Source organism: Pavona decussata, unplaced genomic scaffold (genome assembly GCF_977016875.1).
Source record: "Pavona decussata unplaced genomic scaffold, jaPavDecu1.1 SCAFFOLD_128, whole genome shotgun sequence".
Taxonomy (NCBI): Eukaryota; Metazoa; Cnidaria; class Anthozoa; order Scleractinia; family Agariciidae; genus Pavona; species Pavona decussata.
Genome location: NW_028145542.1, coordinates 572,730 through 590,523, shown reverse-complemented (window position 1 = coordinate 590,523; position 17,794 = coordinate 572,730). Strand labels below are relative to the sequence as shown.

The following is a 17,794-nucleotide window of genomic DNA, read 5'->3' as shown; positions in this document are numbered from 1 at the left end:
CCAAGCCCGAGTAACTGAAAATTACTCGTTTAGCTTAAAAGAGGACTATTGGTAGCAAGCATATTAGTACGAGGCAGAAACTGCACTCGTAAGACTTCTCCCATCACTAGACTTAATGATGTCCTCAGGAAAACTTTGCTTCAGGAAGCCAAACGAAACGCTAGGTCTAATGACTTAGTTCTGATCTCAGAGCGCGCGCCGAATTCAAAGCCAAATCGTTGCGCGGTTACAAGACATTTGAGAGAGAGTGGGGCTAGGTTAGCAAATCAGGGAGGGAGGGGGGGGGGGGTAATAGAAAAATATTTTGGTTTTATAAATATTTGATAATGACCATTGTAATCTATTAAGTTACTGATGTGAAATTCAATAAGAAACGCTAAAAAAAAAATAAATAAATAAATAAATATCTTAAGAAAAGGTAACAAAAACGTCAATTTCTGTAGCCACCTTCTGGAAAATCAGCTCAGAAAGCACAAGGGTATAGCCTTGAATTTGCAAGAAAGGATTGATATTCTGCTTTGCATCATAAATCACTTCAGAATGATCCGTAGATATGAAATGAACAAGAAACGGTGCTTTTAAGAGTTGTATTTTTTGGCTAGAAATCATGTCCTTAATGACTGCCATAGAACAAAGGCTAACAGGTCTCTTAGATACAACATATCCTGAAATGACAGGCTAAGTTCGGGCTTCAAGGCCCTCTGTTAACATCAGTTACATTGCTTGACAAAAAAGAAATGTGATTTAGACAAGCAGGGCTATAACATATGCACCATATTTTCATTTGTTCAAGCTCGTTGAACTCATTTGACTTATACCATTGAGCTTAAGCACAAGGGTATAGCCTTGAATTTGCAAGAAAGGATTGATATTCTGCTTTGCATCATAAATCACTTCAGAATGATCCGTAGAAATGAAATGAACAAGAAACGGTGCTTTTAAGAGTTGTATTTTTTGGCTAGAAATCATGTCCTTAATGACTGCCATAGAACAAAGGCTAACAGGTCTCTTAGATACAACATATCCTGAAATGACAGGCTAAGTTCGGGCTTCAAGGCCCTCTGTTAACATCAGTTACATTGCTTGACAAAAAAGAAATGTGATTTAGACAAGCAGGGCTATAACATATGCACCATATTTTCATTTGTTCAAGCTCGTTGAACTCATTTGACTTATACCATTGAGCTTTCTGAGCTGATTTTCAAAAAGGTGGCTACAGAAATTGAGCACATTTTGAGACTTTCTAAGCTGAAGGAATATGCTAGTCATTAACAATACTCCAGTTACGGTTCATCACAAGAAAGTAAGGTCAGGAAATACTATGCAAGAGAAAAGAGGGGCTTTTCTTTGGAATTATACGTGACATTGACATCCGAGTGAAATGAAACATGACCTGTGATCCGACTAAACAAGTGTAACACTTGGTAATTATTAACGGCGCCAACGCATCTTAAATCTCAACCAAAACCCGGTCGTTAAGCGCTCAAGACTAGCCTTCCACAAAAGAATCGGCTTAATCGGGGCAAGACAGCGTTTTAAATTGATTTTCCGTGTTAATTATAAGTTCAAGACGTAATGAGAATCACGCCGAACGAACATCTGGAAATTATTTATGACATTGAGTCCGGAAATCCGACCAAAATCGCACTTCTCGACTAATCGATGACTAGCCTAACAACGCTACAGTTATAACGGCGAAAAATAATAGAAAAGCTTTTCAAACTCACGCTTCTTGAAGAGAAAATCCTTGCCCATTCTTGCTAGTGTTTTCCATATCAGCTTATATCCCGGATGTTGAAATCAACATTTGAAAAGGGAAGGGTTAGCGCCCTTTTCCACCACAAAAATATATTAAGTCTTTGGCTGGGTAAACAATTCGCGAAAATTTCACGTTGCCCGAAAAGAACTCATCCCTAAGACCTACTTTTTAAAGCCAAAGACTGTCACCTCCTCAAGCAAAGCCCACAATATACAAGCCTTTAATAGTCCAAGCCCGAGTAACTGAAAATTACTCGTTTAGCTTAAAAGAGGACTATTGGTAGCAAGCATATTAGTACGAGGCAGAAACTGCACTCGTAAGACTTCTCCCATCACTAGACTTAATGATGTCCTCAGGAAAACTTTGCTTCAGGAAGCCAAACGAAACGCTAGGTCTAATGACTTAGTTCTGATCTCAGAGCGCGCGCCGAATTCAAAGCCAAATCGTTGCGCGGTTACAAGACATTTGAGAGAGAGTGGGGCTAGGTTAGCAAATCAGGGAGGGAGGGGGGGGGGGTAATAGAAAAATATTTTGGTTTTATAAATATTTGATAATGACCATTGTAATCTATTAAGTTACTGATGTGAAATTCAATAAGAAACGCTAAAAAAAAAATAAATAAATAAATAAATATCTTAAGAAAAGGTAACAAAAACGTCAATTTCTGTAGCCACCTTCTGGAAAATCAGCTCAGAAAGCACAAGGGTATAGCCTTGAATTTGCAAGAAAGGATTGATATTCTGCTTTGCATCATAAATCACTTCAGAATGATCCGTAGATATGAAATGAACAAGAAACGGTGCTTTTAAGAGTTGTATTTTTTGGCTAGAAATCATGTCCTTAATGACTGCCATAGAACAAAGGCTAACAGGTCTCTTAGATACAACATATCCTGAAATGACAGGCTAAGTTCGGGCTTCAAGGCCCTCTGTTAACATCAGTTACATTGCTTGACAAAAAAGAAATGTGATTTAGACAAGCAGGGCTATAACATATGCACCATATTTTCATTTGTTCAAGCTCGTTGAACTCATTTGACTTATACCATTGAGCTTAAGCACAAGGGTATAGCCTTGAATTTGCAAGAAAGGATTGATATTCTGCTTTGCATCATAAATCACTTCAGAATGATCCGTAGAAATGAAATGAACAAGAAACGGTGCTTTTAAGAGTTGTATTTTTTGGCTAGAAATCATGTCCTTAATGACTGCCATAGAACAAAGGCTAACAGGTCTCTTAGATACAACATATCCTGAAATGACAGGCTAAGTTCGGGCTTCAAGGCCCTCTGTTAACATCAGTTACATTGCTTGACAAAAAAGAAATGTGATTTAGACAAGCAGGGCTATAACATATGCACCATATTTTCATTTGTTCAAGCTCGTTGAACTCATTTGACTTATACCATTGAGCTTTCTGAGCTGATTTTCAAAAAGGTGGCTACAGAAATTGAGCACATTTTGAGACTTTCTAAGCTGAAGGAATATGCTAGTCATTAACAATACTCCAGTTACGGTTCATCACAAGAAAGTAAGGTCAGGAAATACTATGCAAGAGAAAAGAGGGGCTTTTCTTTGGAATTATACGTGACATTGACATCCGAGTGAAATGAAACATGACCTGTGATCCGACTAAACAAGTGTAACACTTGGTAATTATTAACGGCGCCAACGCATCTTAAATCTCAACCAAAACCCGGTCGTTAAGCGCTCAAGACTAGCCTTCCACAAAAGAATCGGCTTAATCGGGGCAAGACAGCGTTTTAAATTGATTTTCCGTGTTAATTATAAGTTCAAGACGTAATGAGAATCACGCCGAACGAACATCTGGAAATTATTTATGACATTGAGTCCGGAAATCCGACCAAAATCGCACTTCTCGACTAATCGATGACTAGCCTAACAACGCTACAGTTATAACGGCGAAAAATAATAGAAAAGCTTTTCAAACTCACGCTTCTTGAAGAGAAAATCCTTGCCCATTCTTGCTAGTGTTTTCCATATCAGCTTATATCCCGGATGTTGAAATCAACATTTGAAAAGGGAAGGGTTAGCGCCCTTTTCCACCACAAAAATATATTAAGTCTTTGGCTGGGTAAACAATTCGCGAAAATTTCACGTTGCCCGAAAAGAACTCATCCCTAAGACCTACTTTTTAAAGCCAAAGACTGTCACCTCCTCAAGCAAAGCCCACAATATACAAGCCTTTAATAGTCCAAGCCCGAGTAACTGAAAATTACTCGTTTAGCTTAAAAGAGGACTATTGGTAGCAAGCATATTAGTACGAGGCAGAAACTGCACTCGTAAGACTTCTCCCATCACTAGACTTAATGATGTCCTCAGGAAAACTTTGCTTCAGGAAGCCAAACGAAACGCTAGGTCTAATGACTTAGTTCTGATCTCAGAGCGCGCGCCGAATTCAAAGCCAAATCGTTGCGCGGTTACAAGACATTTGAGAGAGAGTGGGGCTAGGTTAGCAAATCAGGGAGGGAGGGGGGGGGGGTAATAGAAAAATATTTTGGTTTTATAAATATTTGATAATGACCATTGTAATCTATTAAGTTACTGATGTGAAATTCAATAAGAAACGCTAAAAAAAAAATAAATAAATAAATAAATATCTTAAGAAAAGGTAACAAAAACGTCAATTTCTGTAGCCACCTTCTGGAAAATCAGCTCAGAAAGCACAAGGGTATAGCCTTGAATTTGCAAGAAAGGATTGATATTCTGCTTTGCATCATAAATCACTTCAGAATGATCCGTAGATATGAAATGAACAAGAAACGGTGCTTTTAAGAGTTGTATTTTTTGGCTAGAAATCATGTCCTTAATGACTGCCATAGAACAAAGGCTAACAGGTCTCTTAGATACAACATATCCTGAAATGACAGGCTAAGTTCGGGCTTCAAGGCCCTCTGTTAACATCAGTTACATTGCTTGACAAAAAAGAAATGTGATTTAGACAAGCAGGGCTATAACATATGCACCATATTTTCATTTGTTCAAGCTCGTTGAACTCATTTGACTTATACCATTGAGCTTAAGCACAAGGGTATAGCCTTGAATTTGCAAGAAAGGATTGATATTCTGCTTTGCATCATAAATCACTTCAGAATGATCCGTAGAAATGAAATGAACAAGAAACGGTGCTTTTAAGAGTTGTATTTTTTGGCTAGAAATCATGTCCTTAATGACTGCCATAGAACAAAGGCTAACAGGTCTCTTAGATACAACATATCCTGAAATGACAGGCTAAGTTCGGGCTTCAAGGCCCTCTGTTAACATCAGTTACATTGCTTGACAAAAAAGAAATGTGATTTAGACAAGCAGGGCTATAACATATGCACCATATTTTCATTTGTTCAAGCTCGTTGAACTCATTTGACTTATACCATTGAGCTTTCTGAGCTGATTTTCAAAAAGGTGGCTACAGAAATTGAGCACATTTTGAGACTTTCTAAGCTGAAGGAATATGCTAGTCATTAACAATACTCCAGTTACGGTTCATCACAAGAAAGTAAGGTCAGGAAATACTATGCAAGAGAAAAGAGGGGCTTTTCTTTGGAATTATACGTGACATTGACATCCGAGTGAAATGAAACATGACCTGTGATCCGACTAAACAAGTGTAACACTTGGTAATTATTAACGGCGCCAACGCATCTTAAATCTCAACCAAAACCCGGTCGTTAAGCGCTCAAGACTAGCCTTCCACAAAAGAATCGGCTTAATCGGGGCAAGACAGCGTTTTAAATTGATTTTCCGTGTTAATTATAAGTTCAAGACGTAATGAGAATCACGCCGAACGAACATCTGGAAATTATTTATGACATTGAGTCCGGAAATCCGACCAAAATCGCACTTCTCGACTAATCGATGACTAGCCTAACAACGCTACAGTTATAACGGCGAAAAATAATAGAAAAGCTTTTCAAACTCACGCTTCTTGAAGAGAAAATCCTTGCCCATTCTTGCTAGTGTTTTCCATATCAGCTTATATCCCGGATGTTGAAATCAACATTTGAAAAGGGAAGGGTTAGCGCCCTTTTCCACCACAAAAATATATTAAGTCTTTGGCTGGGTAAACAATTCGCGAAAATTTCACGTTGCCCGAAAAGAACTCATCCCTAAGACCTACTTTTTAAAGCCAAAGACTGTCACCTCCTCAAGCAAAGCCCACAATATACAAGCCTTTAATAGTCCAAGCCCGAGTAACTGAAAATTACTCGTTTAGCTTAAAAGAGGACTATTGGTAGCAAGCATATTAGTACGAGGCAGAAACTGCACTCGTAAGACTTCTCCCATCACTAGACTTAATGATGTCCTCAGGAAAACTTTGCTTCAGGAAGCCAAACGAAACGCTAGGTCTAATGACTTAGTTCTGATCTCAGAGCGCGCGCCGAATTCAAAGCCAAATCGTTGCGCGGTTACAAGACATTTGAGAGAGAGTGGGGCTAGGTTAGCAAATCAGGGAGGGAGGGGGGGGGGGGGTAATAGAAAAATATTTTGGTTTTATAAATATTTGATAATGACCATTGTAATCTATTAAGTTACTGATGTGAAATTCAATAAGAAACGCTAAAAAAAAAATAAATAAATAAATAAATATCTTAAGAAAAGGTAACAAAAACGTCAATTTCTGTAGCCACCTTCTGGAAAATCAGCTCAGATATATATATATATATATATAAATCTACAGATTAACAAGAAGAAAAAAATTGAATGGAAAATGACAACAACAATTAACAAAGGACTAACGTTGCCCGAAAAAAACACAAAGAACAGCGCTGGAAATCAAGTAGGGTTTGCTCTGCTTCACTGCCACCATGAGCCATCAGGAAACCTTTCTTTTCGTTTGCAAGCACTCTCGTAGCGAACAAAGTTAGTCGAGTTTAAATATGCTGTTTCCAATAAATGCGGTCAGTTTTTAAGAGATAAAGCGAATGCGAGTCTATTTTTCTATTACGAGGAGATTGTTTCGAGCATCGGCTAGATTGAAATCGGCGTCATTGCGACTGTCAATCAAAGCATCACACCCTGCACAAAGTGTTGTGTCATGAACAAGATTGTGGGGCAATGTTTGTTTGACGAATTGTCGCAGTCAGACCCTGATGTACCATCATGACAGATAGCTCGAGCAGTGACTCCGAATTAGGAACTCCCGTGTTTGAGAACAGGAGGTGAGTCACAAGGTTAGGTATAATAATAATAATAATAATAATAATAATAATAATAATAATAATAATAATAATAATAATAATAATAATAATAATAATAATAATAATAATAACAATAATAACAGTAATAATAATGCCAAACTCGACTAAGTACATGTAGGTGGCTTTATCGACGTGCATGGCATCTGCCACGAAAAATCTGCCACAATTGCGCACGTGATTGTTTGGCATGAATGTTACTGCTATCAAAATTTTATCTGCCCAGTGTTAAAATACATTTTCTCAGATGCTTCGCGTTTAAAGTGTAAGGCCCACTTTACGCGGGGCAGAGACCTAGTTAGGGCGATCAGAGCGACATTTCCAGGAAAAATAACAGATGAATGTATGGAAACATACGAAAAGCCACAAAACGTTTTCTTGTTTCCTCAAATTTTCCGGCACGACTGATCCCTCAAATTGTGAAATCTTTTGCGTAGTGCATTCAGGGGCACCCAACGACCAAATCTTCCTAAATACGTCAGAAGTACCCAAAATGGATTACTGTTTGCTTTAGAAGCCTGTTTGGTTAATTTGGAGCTGCCCTGAAAGATATTGGTCTGTTCGCATATCTTAGGGATATCTTAGCGTCGAAAGTTTGAGGGGGCTTTTTTTTCTCATGCGAAAGTTTTAGCTATCCTGATGGGTCTTGCCGAAAGTTCGAGGACACGTAGTAGCAATAGTTTCATTAGAAATTTTTTTTCGCTATAACTGTGACTACGAAAATTAATCGAAAATCTTAGTGAATATAAACTGCTCATCCGAATATTATAGGCGTATAACCTATTTATCCAAAAACGTTAGGGGATAAAATTATACGCTCTGTCAGACCTAAATAATGTAAATCCCTGATAATACCTCATTTTCTTACCGAAAATTTTAGCAGCTTTTAGAATAGCTACGACGGACGAAAGTTTTAGAGGACAAAAACACCATCCGAAAATTATGTGAGTTAGAAAACGTGTGCACATCATTTCCGAAAATTCTAGGGAGCCTTGTTTGTTTTTCCGAAAAACCTCGAACAGTCTAGGGGATCGCTAGGCGAAAACTTTCGAAATTTTTAGCGAGCCTTCCATCCGAACAGATATATATCTTACCGAAATATCCCTTTGGGTGTCCCTGTACATTCTTTTCTATTTTCCAATAAACGTTCTGTTCGCTTGTTTGTTTTTTCAACGGACTGAATTCCTGTAACGTTTGCCGCCCGCCGAGGTGGCGTCTTAAACCATGATAAGGTCTATGTGATAAGTGCCAAGTAGCCGTTGCGTGCGGGAGACTCGTGCGATTAATGTAAAGCTGTGAGCCATGATTAAAGCGTTTTTAACGACCGTATGAATCTGTTTGAATAATTTCGGCGGGAAAAATTCCACGGTTGAGAAACCATAATGAAAATCGAGGTCCCGTTCCTACGAGAGCCACAGGCAATCCAAACATGGCTGCAAATATAGGGTTTGATAGAGGAGCGCTAGTTATAGATTCAATAACATAGTTATACCTGCACTTAATGGCGTTTGTGCATGTGTGTCTTTTTTTGAGTTAACGCCATTAGGTTAGACGAAATACCAGAGAAAACCGGGAAGCAAAGAAAGCGATAAAACGAACGGGACTCAAGGAGTATTAACACGTCTTATGATGTAATTTGTTTAAACAACCATCCCTCAAGATCATTTGCTCTCTATTACAGAACGGTCAGAGCGGGCACGCCGACGAATCCTATCCCTGTGCCAGATGATAGCCCAATAAAAGCCAAAGTTAAGGTAAGCAACACCTATTCTAGGCATTTTCAAAGCAGCTTCGCGCCCATAAAGAGAAACGTGCCTGGGACGAGGCTGTTACCTTCAGATCCTTTCATTCAGCAAGTCTCTTTAGGATGCCCTCCTTAGTTTCTTATTTCATTTTATTATTTTCCTAGGCTAAAACGCCCTTTTAAGAAAAAAATAAATCCTAAATAATTCAGTTGCGAGCTTACGCATAAGTGAAAATTCAAACCATGAAGCTACCTAATCTTTGTTTTAACCCCATATTTAGATTGATATATCTGATAGAGGGAGGCCAAATGACACAAGCATAAACAACCCTGACTGCTCCCAGGTTGATCACTTTACACGAGAAGTAATTGGAAAAGACCGGTGAGTTTGTGCAATTAATGTACTTCCGTAGTGATGGGATAATTAATAGATATCTATCTATCTTGATTGGGTGCTCGATAGTTGGGTACACACTAACACATGCCCCAGGAGAAACCCCGTAGGCTCTTTAGTCGAGGATGGGGCGAAGTGGAAAACGGGAGAAAATAGTGAAGAGGGGGAGAGGATTGGGAGAAAGGCGGGGGAAGGGGAAGGGGAAAGGGAAAGAGTCTCCGCCGCTGTCTTCAACTTACCCCCCCCCCCCCCTCCAACCCCGTGCCCCTGCAACCGGAGCCTGTACATAGGTTAAGAAAAAACAGGGTCTGAGATCCCAATTTCTTTTAACAATTCACGCCGGCCCATTCCATGCGCCTTGACGATATTAGCTTTCTTTTATATTGTCAAACGCTTTTATTATGAGCCTGTGGCTCGGGGGAGTGGGAGACCACCCCCTTTGTATTTGACATCAAATAAATTACCTATCTTATCTTATCTATTCGATATTTCACTGTTGAATAAAAACGGATTTAATTGCATTTTTTGTTCTTTATAGGTTAACAGGTATTCCCTATAATGGTAATGAGGAAACGCCGGCGTATAAGTGGACTCGACAAATATTATCTGCTACAACAGCGGTCCAAACACTACTAGCGCTAGTAAATCTCAACACCCTTTGCATCGCTTCGCCGCGTGCATTGTTTAACAATGTCGTCTTTTTGGTTGATTTTTCTTAACTAAGACATGAAGAAAACATAAAAAGCGACGATCTTGGGAGAAATTTATTATGGATGATGAAGGAAGTGTATTATACCTTTATTACCACGATATGCCGCCGCCAGACTGGGTAATATATAATCTGCGTCGGACGTACTACAAGAACAAATCGTCGCCAGATTTTAAAACGATTTTCTTTTTTTAATTCAAGGTAGGTATCACATAGCGAATGTCACCATATACTGTCCTTTTAAAGCGGGTACTAAAGGAAAATGGTGGTTAAATTTGAGGAAAGGTGGGTGAGGAGGATTCGACTTAAACATATGCAAGAGGGTATTTCGGGGTAAATATTTATAACAAATGATGCGACCAGCTGAAAAGTTTGGTACACACCACCAGGAAGTTTGTTGGCCACCAAGGAACAGCATTTCTTAGAGACGTCAGCAAAAACAAATAACGAAAATGAAAAAGGCGAGGTCCCACTTTGAATCTCGTCTTATCTGAGATGACAGTGACGGTGTATTTTTTCCTGCTAAATAGTGTGTCATAACACACTTTTCAATTTAATCGGTCAATATACTCTTGGCTTCAGAAAAACCTCATCTTTACCGATTCCATAAGTCTTCGACGGAACAGAACATGAAGTTAAAGTAGTGCCCCACGGGAATAGTAAGAATTCTAATGCTGCCCGGTACCTGAGAACTGAGAGAAGCGTAGTAGGAGATCTCAAAGAAGTCTCTGCAACCAAGAAACCAAAGCAAGCCTTCCATAAAGAAGATGGGCAAAAGGTGGCATCGTGAATGCACAATCGGAGAGCGACTTACCACGAAACAGGGAGCAGGCTCAAAATCAACCTCGTGGGATATCCTCAAAGCAGGTTGACTCGCTCATACTGATGCTAATGAATAGCAAAAGGCAGCAGTTGGGTAGTCCGGAAAATGCATTCATACGAGAAGTTACTGGACCACAACTTCGTCTGGTGCTTGGCTTCAATTGGCAACTGAGAGACAGTAAGGTTCTGTACCAACTGCACAAAGTTCTCTGTACTTGGAGTCGATCCCACATTTAACATGGGGAAATTTCATCTGACAGTCACTACATATAGTAGCCTCATGTTGGTGGATCGTAAAACAGGGAAACACTCCATGATGATGGGGCCGATGTTCCTTCATCAACGTAAAACGTTTGAAAGTTATAACTTCTTCTTTTCAAAGTTAGTGGGGATGAACAAAGATATGGCCGCAGTCCTTGCATTCGGAACCGATGGCAAAGAAGCCTTGGCCCAGGCATTGCAGAGAAATTTTTATCATGCTCTTCACCTAAGGTGCTTCACCCATTTTAAAGACAACTGTAAAGAGCAGTTAAAGTTAATCCCGCACGGAGTGCAAGCAGAGTTTCTGGCAGATGTTTTTGGTGGAATAAAGAACAAGATCAAGGAAGAAGGTATGTATTGTATGTGGGCTTTGACATTTTTGCTTTGGAGCCAGACTTTACAAATTCCCTACCCACGTGCAACAAATGAGCGCGAAATTTTTGTTCCGAAACAGATTTAAATAAATGGACATCGAAATCCTTACCCCGCCTCCCACCTTAGGGCTTAACATTGATTAACAATGATTCAGCCAATTCTAACCTACAATAGTGAGGTGTGGAGTGCCTTTGTTAAATCAGAAGGCTCCGGAATTAAAAAAAAAAAAAATTAACATTTCTGTACACGCTATTTAGAAGTACATAATAAGTCAACCAACGTTGCATGTAGAGCTGAACTTGGCAGATTTCCTCTAATCGTTGACATATAATAAAAAGATACTTAATTACGTACACTACCTCTAAAGAAAGGATAAACATGTTATAGTGAAACAATCCCTAAGAATGTCTTGACCTTCATTATAACGGTCAAACTAGTTTTTACTCCAGTCTCACGAAGATGAGTGAACACTAGAATCTCCCCAACTTTAATTATTACACATTGAATGAAAATAACAACAAACAATATATAGATCTTATGAAAAAGAAATATATCTCTTATTGGCACCAATCCCTTCAACACTCACAAAAACTCAACTTTTATTACACAATTAAAAAAATTATGGCCCCTCTGCTCACCTAGATCTCACAAGGAAAAACGCTACTAGGAAAGCATTAGTGAAACTAAGAATAAGTAGCCTCAAGCTTTGGATTGAAACATGAAGATAGGACAACATACCCCGTTATGAAAGGGTGTGTAATGTTTGCAACTGTAAAACCATTGAAGACGAAATTCATTTTTTATTAGATTGCCCAAGTTACTCTTCTTTGAGAGATATGTTCTTTATTAAAATAGAACCTGGCCTTCCATTTACACAACTATTAGTAAAAGAAACTTTACTATCGCATATAAGCACTCAATTAACTTCATTTGTTTCCTCGCGCTTCGAATTGAGAGATAATTAAAACTTCTCTGCGGAATGATTACTTCTACTGTATGAATAGTTTAAAATAAGCAAAGACTTCAGTTACTTTATTTATTATTTTTAATTTTTTTTTATTTTCTTATATTTTAAGTTATCTTAGGAATTAGTTAACGAATCAATAATTAGCTATGAATAGCTTTTGCAACACTGTATTTGTTATAGTCATTCAAATAAAGCTTGTTGTTGTTGTTGTTGTTGTTGATAAATGTTTAAAAACAAAGACAAGGATGATCATGTCAACACGTTAGTTTTAGCATTTTCTCAATTCACAGGACTTGTCAATGCAGTAACAGAAGAGGAATTCCTTACTCAATTGGAGTGTTTCAAAGATTTCTGGAACACAAGAGAGAAAGAACATCTCCCTCCCAGCCAGTCGCCAAAGTTCCATGTTTACATTTCAAACAAAGTAACGCTTGTTAATCCTTAAAATTAATGGTGAAAATTTAAACATTCAAATCAACGAATGAGGCGGTTCGATAGAATCTTCCCCAATCGTTTCTTAAAATCTTAAAGGCTCTATGCCTTTTATCCTGAAAATGTGAATGAGTTAAGAAGTAGTAGTCATGACGACACGAAGAATGGTCAAATAGACCATACTATTGACCTTTTGAGGTCTATAACCACAAGACAACGTGGCCCTTTTTGTCCTTTTAATGCAGTTTAGCTATTCAACAATAACAACTTTTTCAACGAATTTTAAGGAAATTTCTTTAGCATGGTTTACCAGCCACTCTAAATTTAAGGTGGTTTGGTGTCCTACCTTCGGAATTTTCAACTTTGAGAACCTAGAAAACTTATTTACGATTTTTCACGACTTTGTAAGAACTCGAACAAAGATAATTTACCTATACCTTGTTTTAAAAGGCAAGCTCTATCATGGCAAACTTGCTCAAGCCTGTTCGAAGAAATGCAAGCCTTGGAGATCCACCAGAGCCGTATTTTAACAATCTACTCGAGTCAGGAAACGCGGTGATCAAAAGAGCACTGAACTACCAGCCGAATGAAATGTCACATTTTCACATTTTTGCATGGAGATGGAGGAATTGATTACGCAGCAGAAGCGAGATTGCGAGGCAGCTATTCTCAACCGGGGCTCATATATGCTTTCGGAGGAATTCAAAAGTTTGCAGATTCCACCAGAGAAATGGTTTAAGATGAACATTAACCAAAGGGAAGTCGCTTTGCAGAAATTCTGAAAAATTCAACTACTGTAACTGAACCAAGATGATGACCTCGCAGCAAGAGACCAGGGATACCCTGAATTGGATCAGTCACAGCAGTCTTGTCCTCTTTCAGTTGATCCTGAAACGTTAGGGCTGGCGGGCATACCTCTCCTGTTGTTAAAAGACATGTACACTCAGGCGTCAAACTTGTCGGGGAGCGAAAGAGTGATAGTTCAAGCGCCATGACAGCAGGAACACTCCTTTGTTGTTAGAAATGACAGCGGTGGAACACCATACTACGTGTTTCAACAATCAAATGGAAAAGTCGTTTGCGATCAGTGCGAAAGGTACAAGTCTGCAAAGATTTGCTTACACTCAGTTTAGCTGTGGCCGAAAAATGCGGTGCACTTGACAAGTTCCTGACCTGGTACAGACGAAGTCCCCAAACAATAACAGCCACAGGCTTCGTAACAAGTCACAGTTCCAAGACAGTTGGAAGAAAAGGTGACCAGGAAAGGCCATCAACAGTGCGAGGAAAGGAAGTTAGGTCCAAGCCATCTCGAACTGAGACAGCGACTACAGTGCAGAGGGCAGATATGGCGTTCTCACGGGCAAATCAATCAACAGAGCAACAGTCTGCGCATGGTAAGACAGGCGCAGCCTGTTCTAACGGTATAACACCGCTGTCCACACGACCAACAATCACACCACACCCACCTGCGGCCACCGTGACCCACCTTCATGGACCAACGCCAAGCCTTCTTAGCCCTCACAGAAAAACGGCATACTCATCACCAAGTTACGGGTTCTTCGTAGTTTATCCCCGGGCCTTATGTCCTCCGCAGGTTAGCACTTGTTACGGCTGTTCGGCACCACTGAAGCCTGGTGGAAAAATAGCCCCGTTCCCAGGAGATTTAGTTATTGTCTCCAACATGATGAGATCTTTCACTCAAGTAATATGGAATATCGAAAGCAATCGAGTGTGTATTTCCACTGCAATGTAAAGTGTGTTCAGGCAAGGCAGCCTTATTTCCTTGGCGTTTTTTGTTAAATACCTCATGAGGCGATGAGTTATTTCTCGGACCAACATCGTGCATTTCTTAGGGTGAATTTAGGTTTGTCCGTGTAATGTAGGCGGATTGAGAACCAAAGAGCGTGGCGCTCTCTTCTTTATTTCACATCTTTTTTTTTACCCTGAGAGGGTATTCCTGATATAATTAAGGCTGGGGTCTACCTGAATTTTGTCAAAAAAGGCTTTTTTTCGTTTTCTTTAAAATTAGAAACTTTAACCATTAAAGTTTACATTGCGAAGCGTTTTGGGCGAGTTTTTGCGATATTTTAGAGGAAACGGGGCATTTCTCAGCAACAGGTGTGACGCTTAAATACCGTTTCAATGGCAACGAGAGTTTTTATTTTGTTTGTTTTCAGCAATTACCACTGTAAATTGCAAACAATATTGCTTTTTCATTCTATTTCTGAACTTTAAAGTTAAATTTCTCAAACTGTGGTACTTTTTCGCTTGAGAAAAGATAACTCAAGAAGAATTTAAGCTATTGACCTTAAATTTTCAGGGACTTCTTGTCTCATTGAGTTTTGTGGAATAAGGTAAGAATCTTCCCACATGATGGATGTACTCGAAGTTATCTTTAAAAAAAACCATGGTGGTTTCATAGGGCTAACTTCAGTTGACCATCATAATATGTGTTTTTAATATTTAAAAATTCCCTCTGCTTTAGTGGTCTCTTTAAGTCCCAGCACCGTTCTTTGTTTACTGGGGTTTTTTTTTCGGGCAACGTTAGTCCTTTGTTAATTGTTGTTGTCATTTTCCACTCAATTTTTTTCTTCTTGTTAATCTGTATATTTATATATTTATACTTTTTATTTTATTTAATTTTTTTTTAAATTTCTTTTTTTAATTTTATTTTGTCATCCGCATTTTTCCATCCGCATTTTCCCATCCGCCATCCGCATCCGTCATCCGCAGCCATCCGGTCCGCGATTTACAGATACCCAGCCGAATGTCAGTATTATTTAACTGCCGCTTCACTGAAACGAAGCATTGACTTCTGTGAATGAATGTTGGGTTTCTCCGACCCGTTGAACAAAATAGATGGAGATGAACCAGGCTGTTTGGTGTAAAACTCGAGGATCACAAGTGTTAGCGATAGCACTCTAATTTATCTCACAATTTCTTGTTGATGGCTTCGCCGGTTAACGGACTTTCATAAATTGGCCTCGAATATAAACTGCTTCAGGTAGGATTTAAAGGGGAAGTATCACAAAAATTTGATGTCATTTCATAACCCCCAAAATCTTTGGCTGACAACAGAAACAAAAAATTAGTTTCTAGTTGACTTCTCTCCTCTCGTTGTTCTATAATTATTTTGTAGCTTAGTGAAGGTATTATTTCACCATTTTTAACAAAAGAGGTCAAAAACCCCATGATACTTCCCCTTGAAGTCCTTTATTCCCTTCACTAAACAAGTACACGGTTGTCGCAGATTAATTTTTTTTTTTCGTTGTGAGGTGTTGGTGACCTTATACGGTGGTCGAGAGCCGCTCGAGCCGACAACTGAAACAAGCTGCCGTCTTTTCTCCTCACTGAAACGTAAAACTTAGAGAGGCATTTATTCATCTCGTTTAATTCCATGGTTTCAAATTCTGTCTTAAATAAGTTTTGTGTGAAATCATTCTGTTAAATAAAGAAAATCTTGCGCAAATCTAACTTGATTTGTTGTTTTCGTTTTAACCATCGACATCGACAACATTTCCACTTCAAATTACGAGGTTTTAGTCCATGGGCCAGAAAGTGAAACCCTCCCCCCATCTCGGGATTTTTGCAGACATGTATCATTTTAAACCTCTACCCAAGGGTATTCCAAAAATCGATGTTTGCACTCGATCGATTGGTGGGTGTGGCCGTACGGCACCATTCTTTATTTTCATCAAAGTGCCACAGGATACCCAACCCGGAATTTTACAAACAATCTTCGTAAAAGCTATTATCCATGGAATTAATACACAAAACTACGCATAATTACTCTTCTCCATCCCCTCTGTTAGATGATACCTCAACTTTGACTTTTAAGCTCCAAAGTTGACTACTGCGCATGTCACAAATTTCATTCAGCTTATACCTATACTGTATAAGATTATGTATACGATCGTGTCGCACAGAAACTCTGCATAATCACTCAAATTTATTAGATGTGGGAATTTCGTAAACAACGCGGCATTATTAAGCACCGGAACTGCTTTCCACGATAGTTCGTGGCTATTGGTGTCTTAAATATGCACCCGAGATGATTACTACGCTTTCTAGGGAATGCCAATAAATTTAAACAAAACTACAGTTGTTCAAGGTTTGCGAGGGATTTGGAGGAGATCTGGCACAAAAAAAAACCTCGCCCGACAATTTAGTGCCTCAAATACTTTTCATGCGGCTTCCAAGACGCATTGCTCAGTTTTCCGCCATCCAATGATCCTTTTAACAGTCGGATTTCTAATCAGCCATTTTGGAAAAGCGGACAGGTAAGTTTTTGTTCTCTGATGCTGCTTTCTTTCATTTCCTAAGATATTTCATGATTGATTAAATGTATTACATCTATATAACAATTAGATGTTATAGCAAATAATCTCACCTCAGTCGATAAATCAGTCCTTTTCAAAGTCTTGTAAGACATCTAATGCTTCATCTTGCAAGCCTTCAGAAGATGTGAAGCTTGTTTTTCAGCCTCGATCATCCCAACTATGCAAGGTACTCCACACTCTACCTGGTAATTATGTTAAACCTGGAAAATTCACATCCCGGAGCGGAGGAATTGTTGAAACGCAATGGCTTCAGTGTCAACAGATCGGATGTACCATCATCCAGGAACAATGTTGACATCACCATCGAGCAAACAATCAACCGCCTCACGGCGGTATTGTTGGTTTTAGCAGGAATCATTCGGTGTACTGCAGATGCTGTCGTACACGGCACACAAGAACGAGCTATCTGCAAGCGACTAAAGAGATTGCAAGTATGGACAGCCAGGAGGCTACATCGCACAAGGAAGTGAGAGGATCGCAAATTGCGAAGAGCGATCAAGACACATGCAGTGTTTTACAAACCATTAGTAATTTCACTAATCCATTAACCATCGAAAACGAAGATGCGCTATAATGTCTTTCATTCGGCGCTATTGTGCCCCAAGATGTCGAAAGTGACATACTGATGGCTAATGACATCGGAAAGAAGGCCCATCGGGAATTTGTCCAGAAAAGACTAGTAGAGAAGAAGACCACCTTTCACTCTCCAGTAAAGAAACAGAATCTCAAAACATTTGCTACCCAAGCAAAATCATCAATGGTCTGCGGAAAGAAAA

General features: G+C 39.1%; 1 protein-coding gene across 1 annotated transcript; it reads left to right on the top strand.

Moving 5' to 3' along the window:
* The first annotated feature begins 10,461 nt into the window (after nt 1–10,461).
* LOC146468835 (uncharacterized) lies at nt 10,462–12,411 on the top strand. Its single transcript, XM_085123922.1, has 2 exons — nt 10,462–11,254; nt 11,922–12,411. The coding sequence occupies exons 1-2, from the start codon at nt 10,882–10,884 to the stop codon at nt 11,999–12,001; spliced, it is 453 nt and encodes a 150-aa protein (XP_084980048.1). The 5' UTR covers nt 10,462–10,881; the 3' UTR covers nt 12,002–12,411.
* The last annotated feature ends 5,383 nt before the right edge of the window (nt 12,412–17,794 follow it).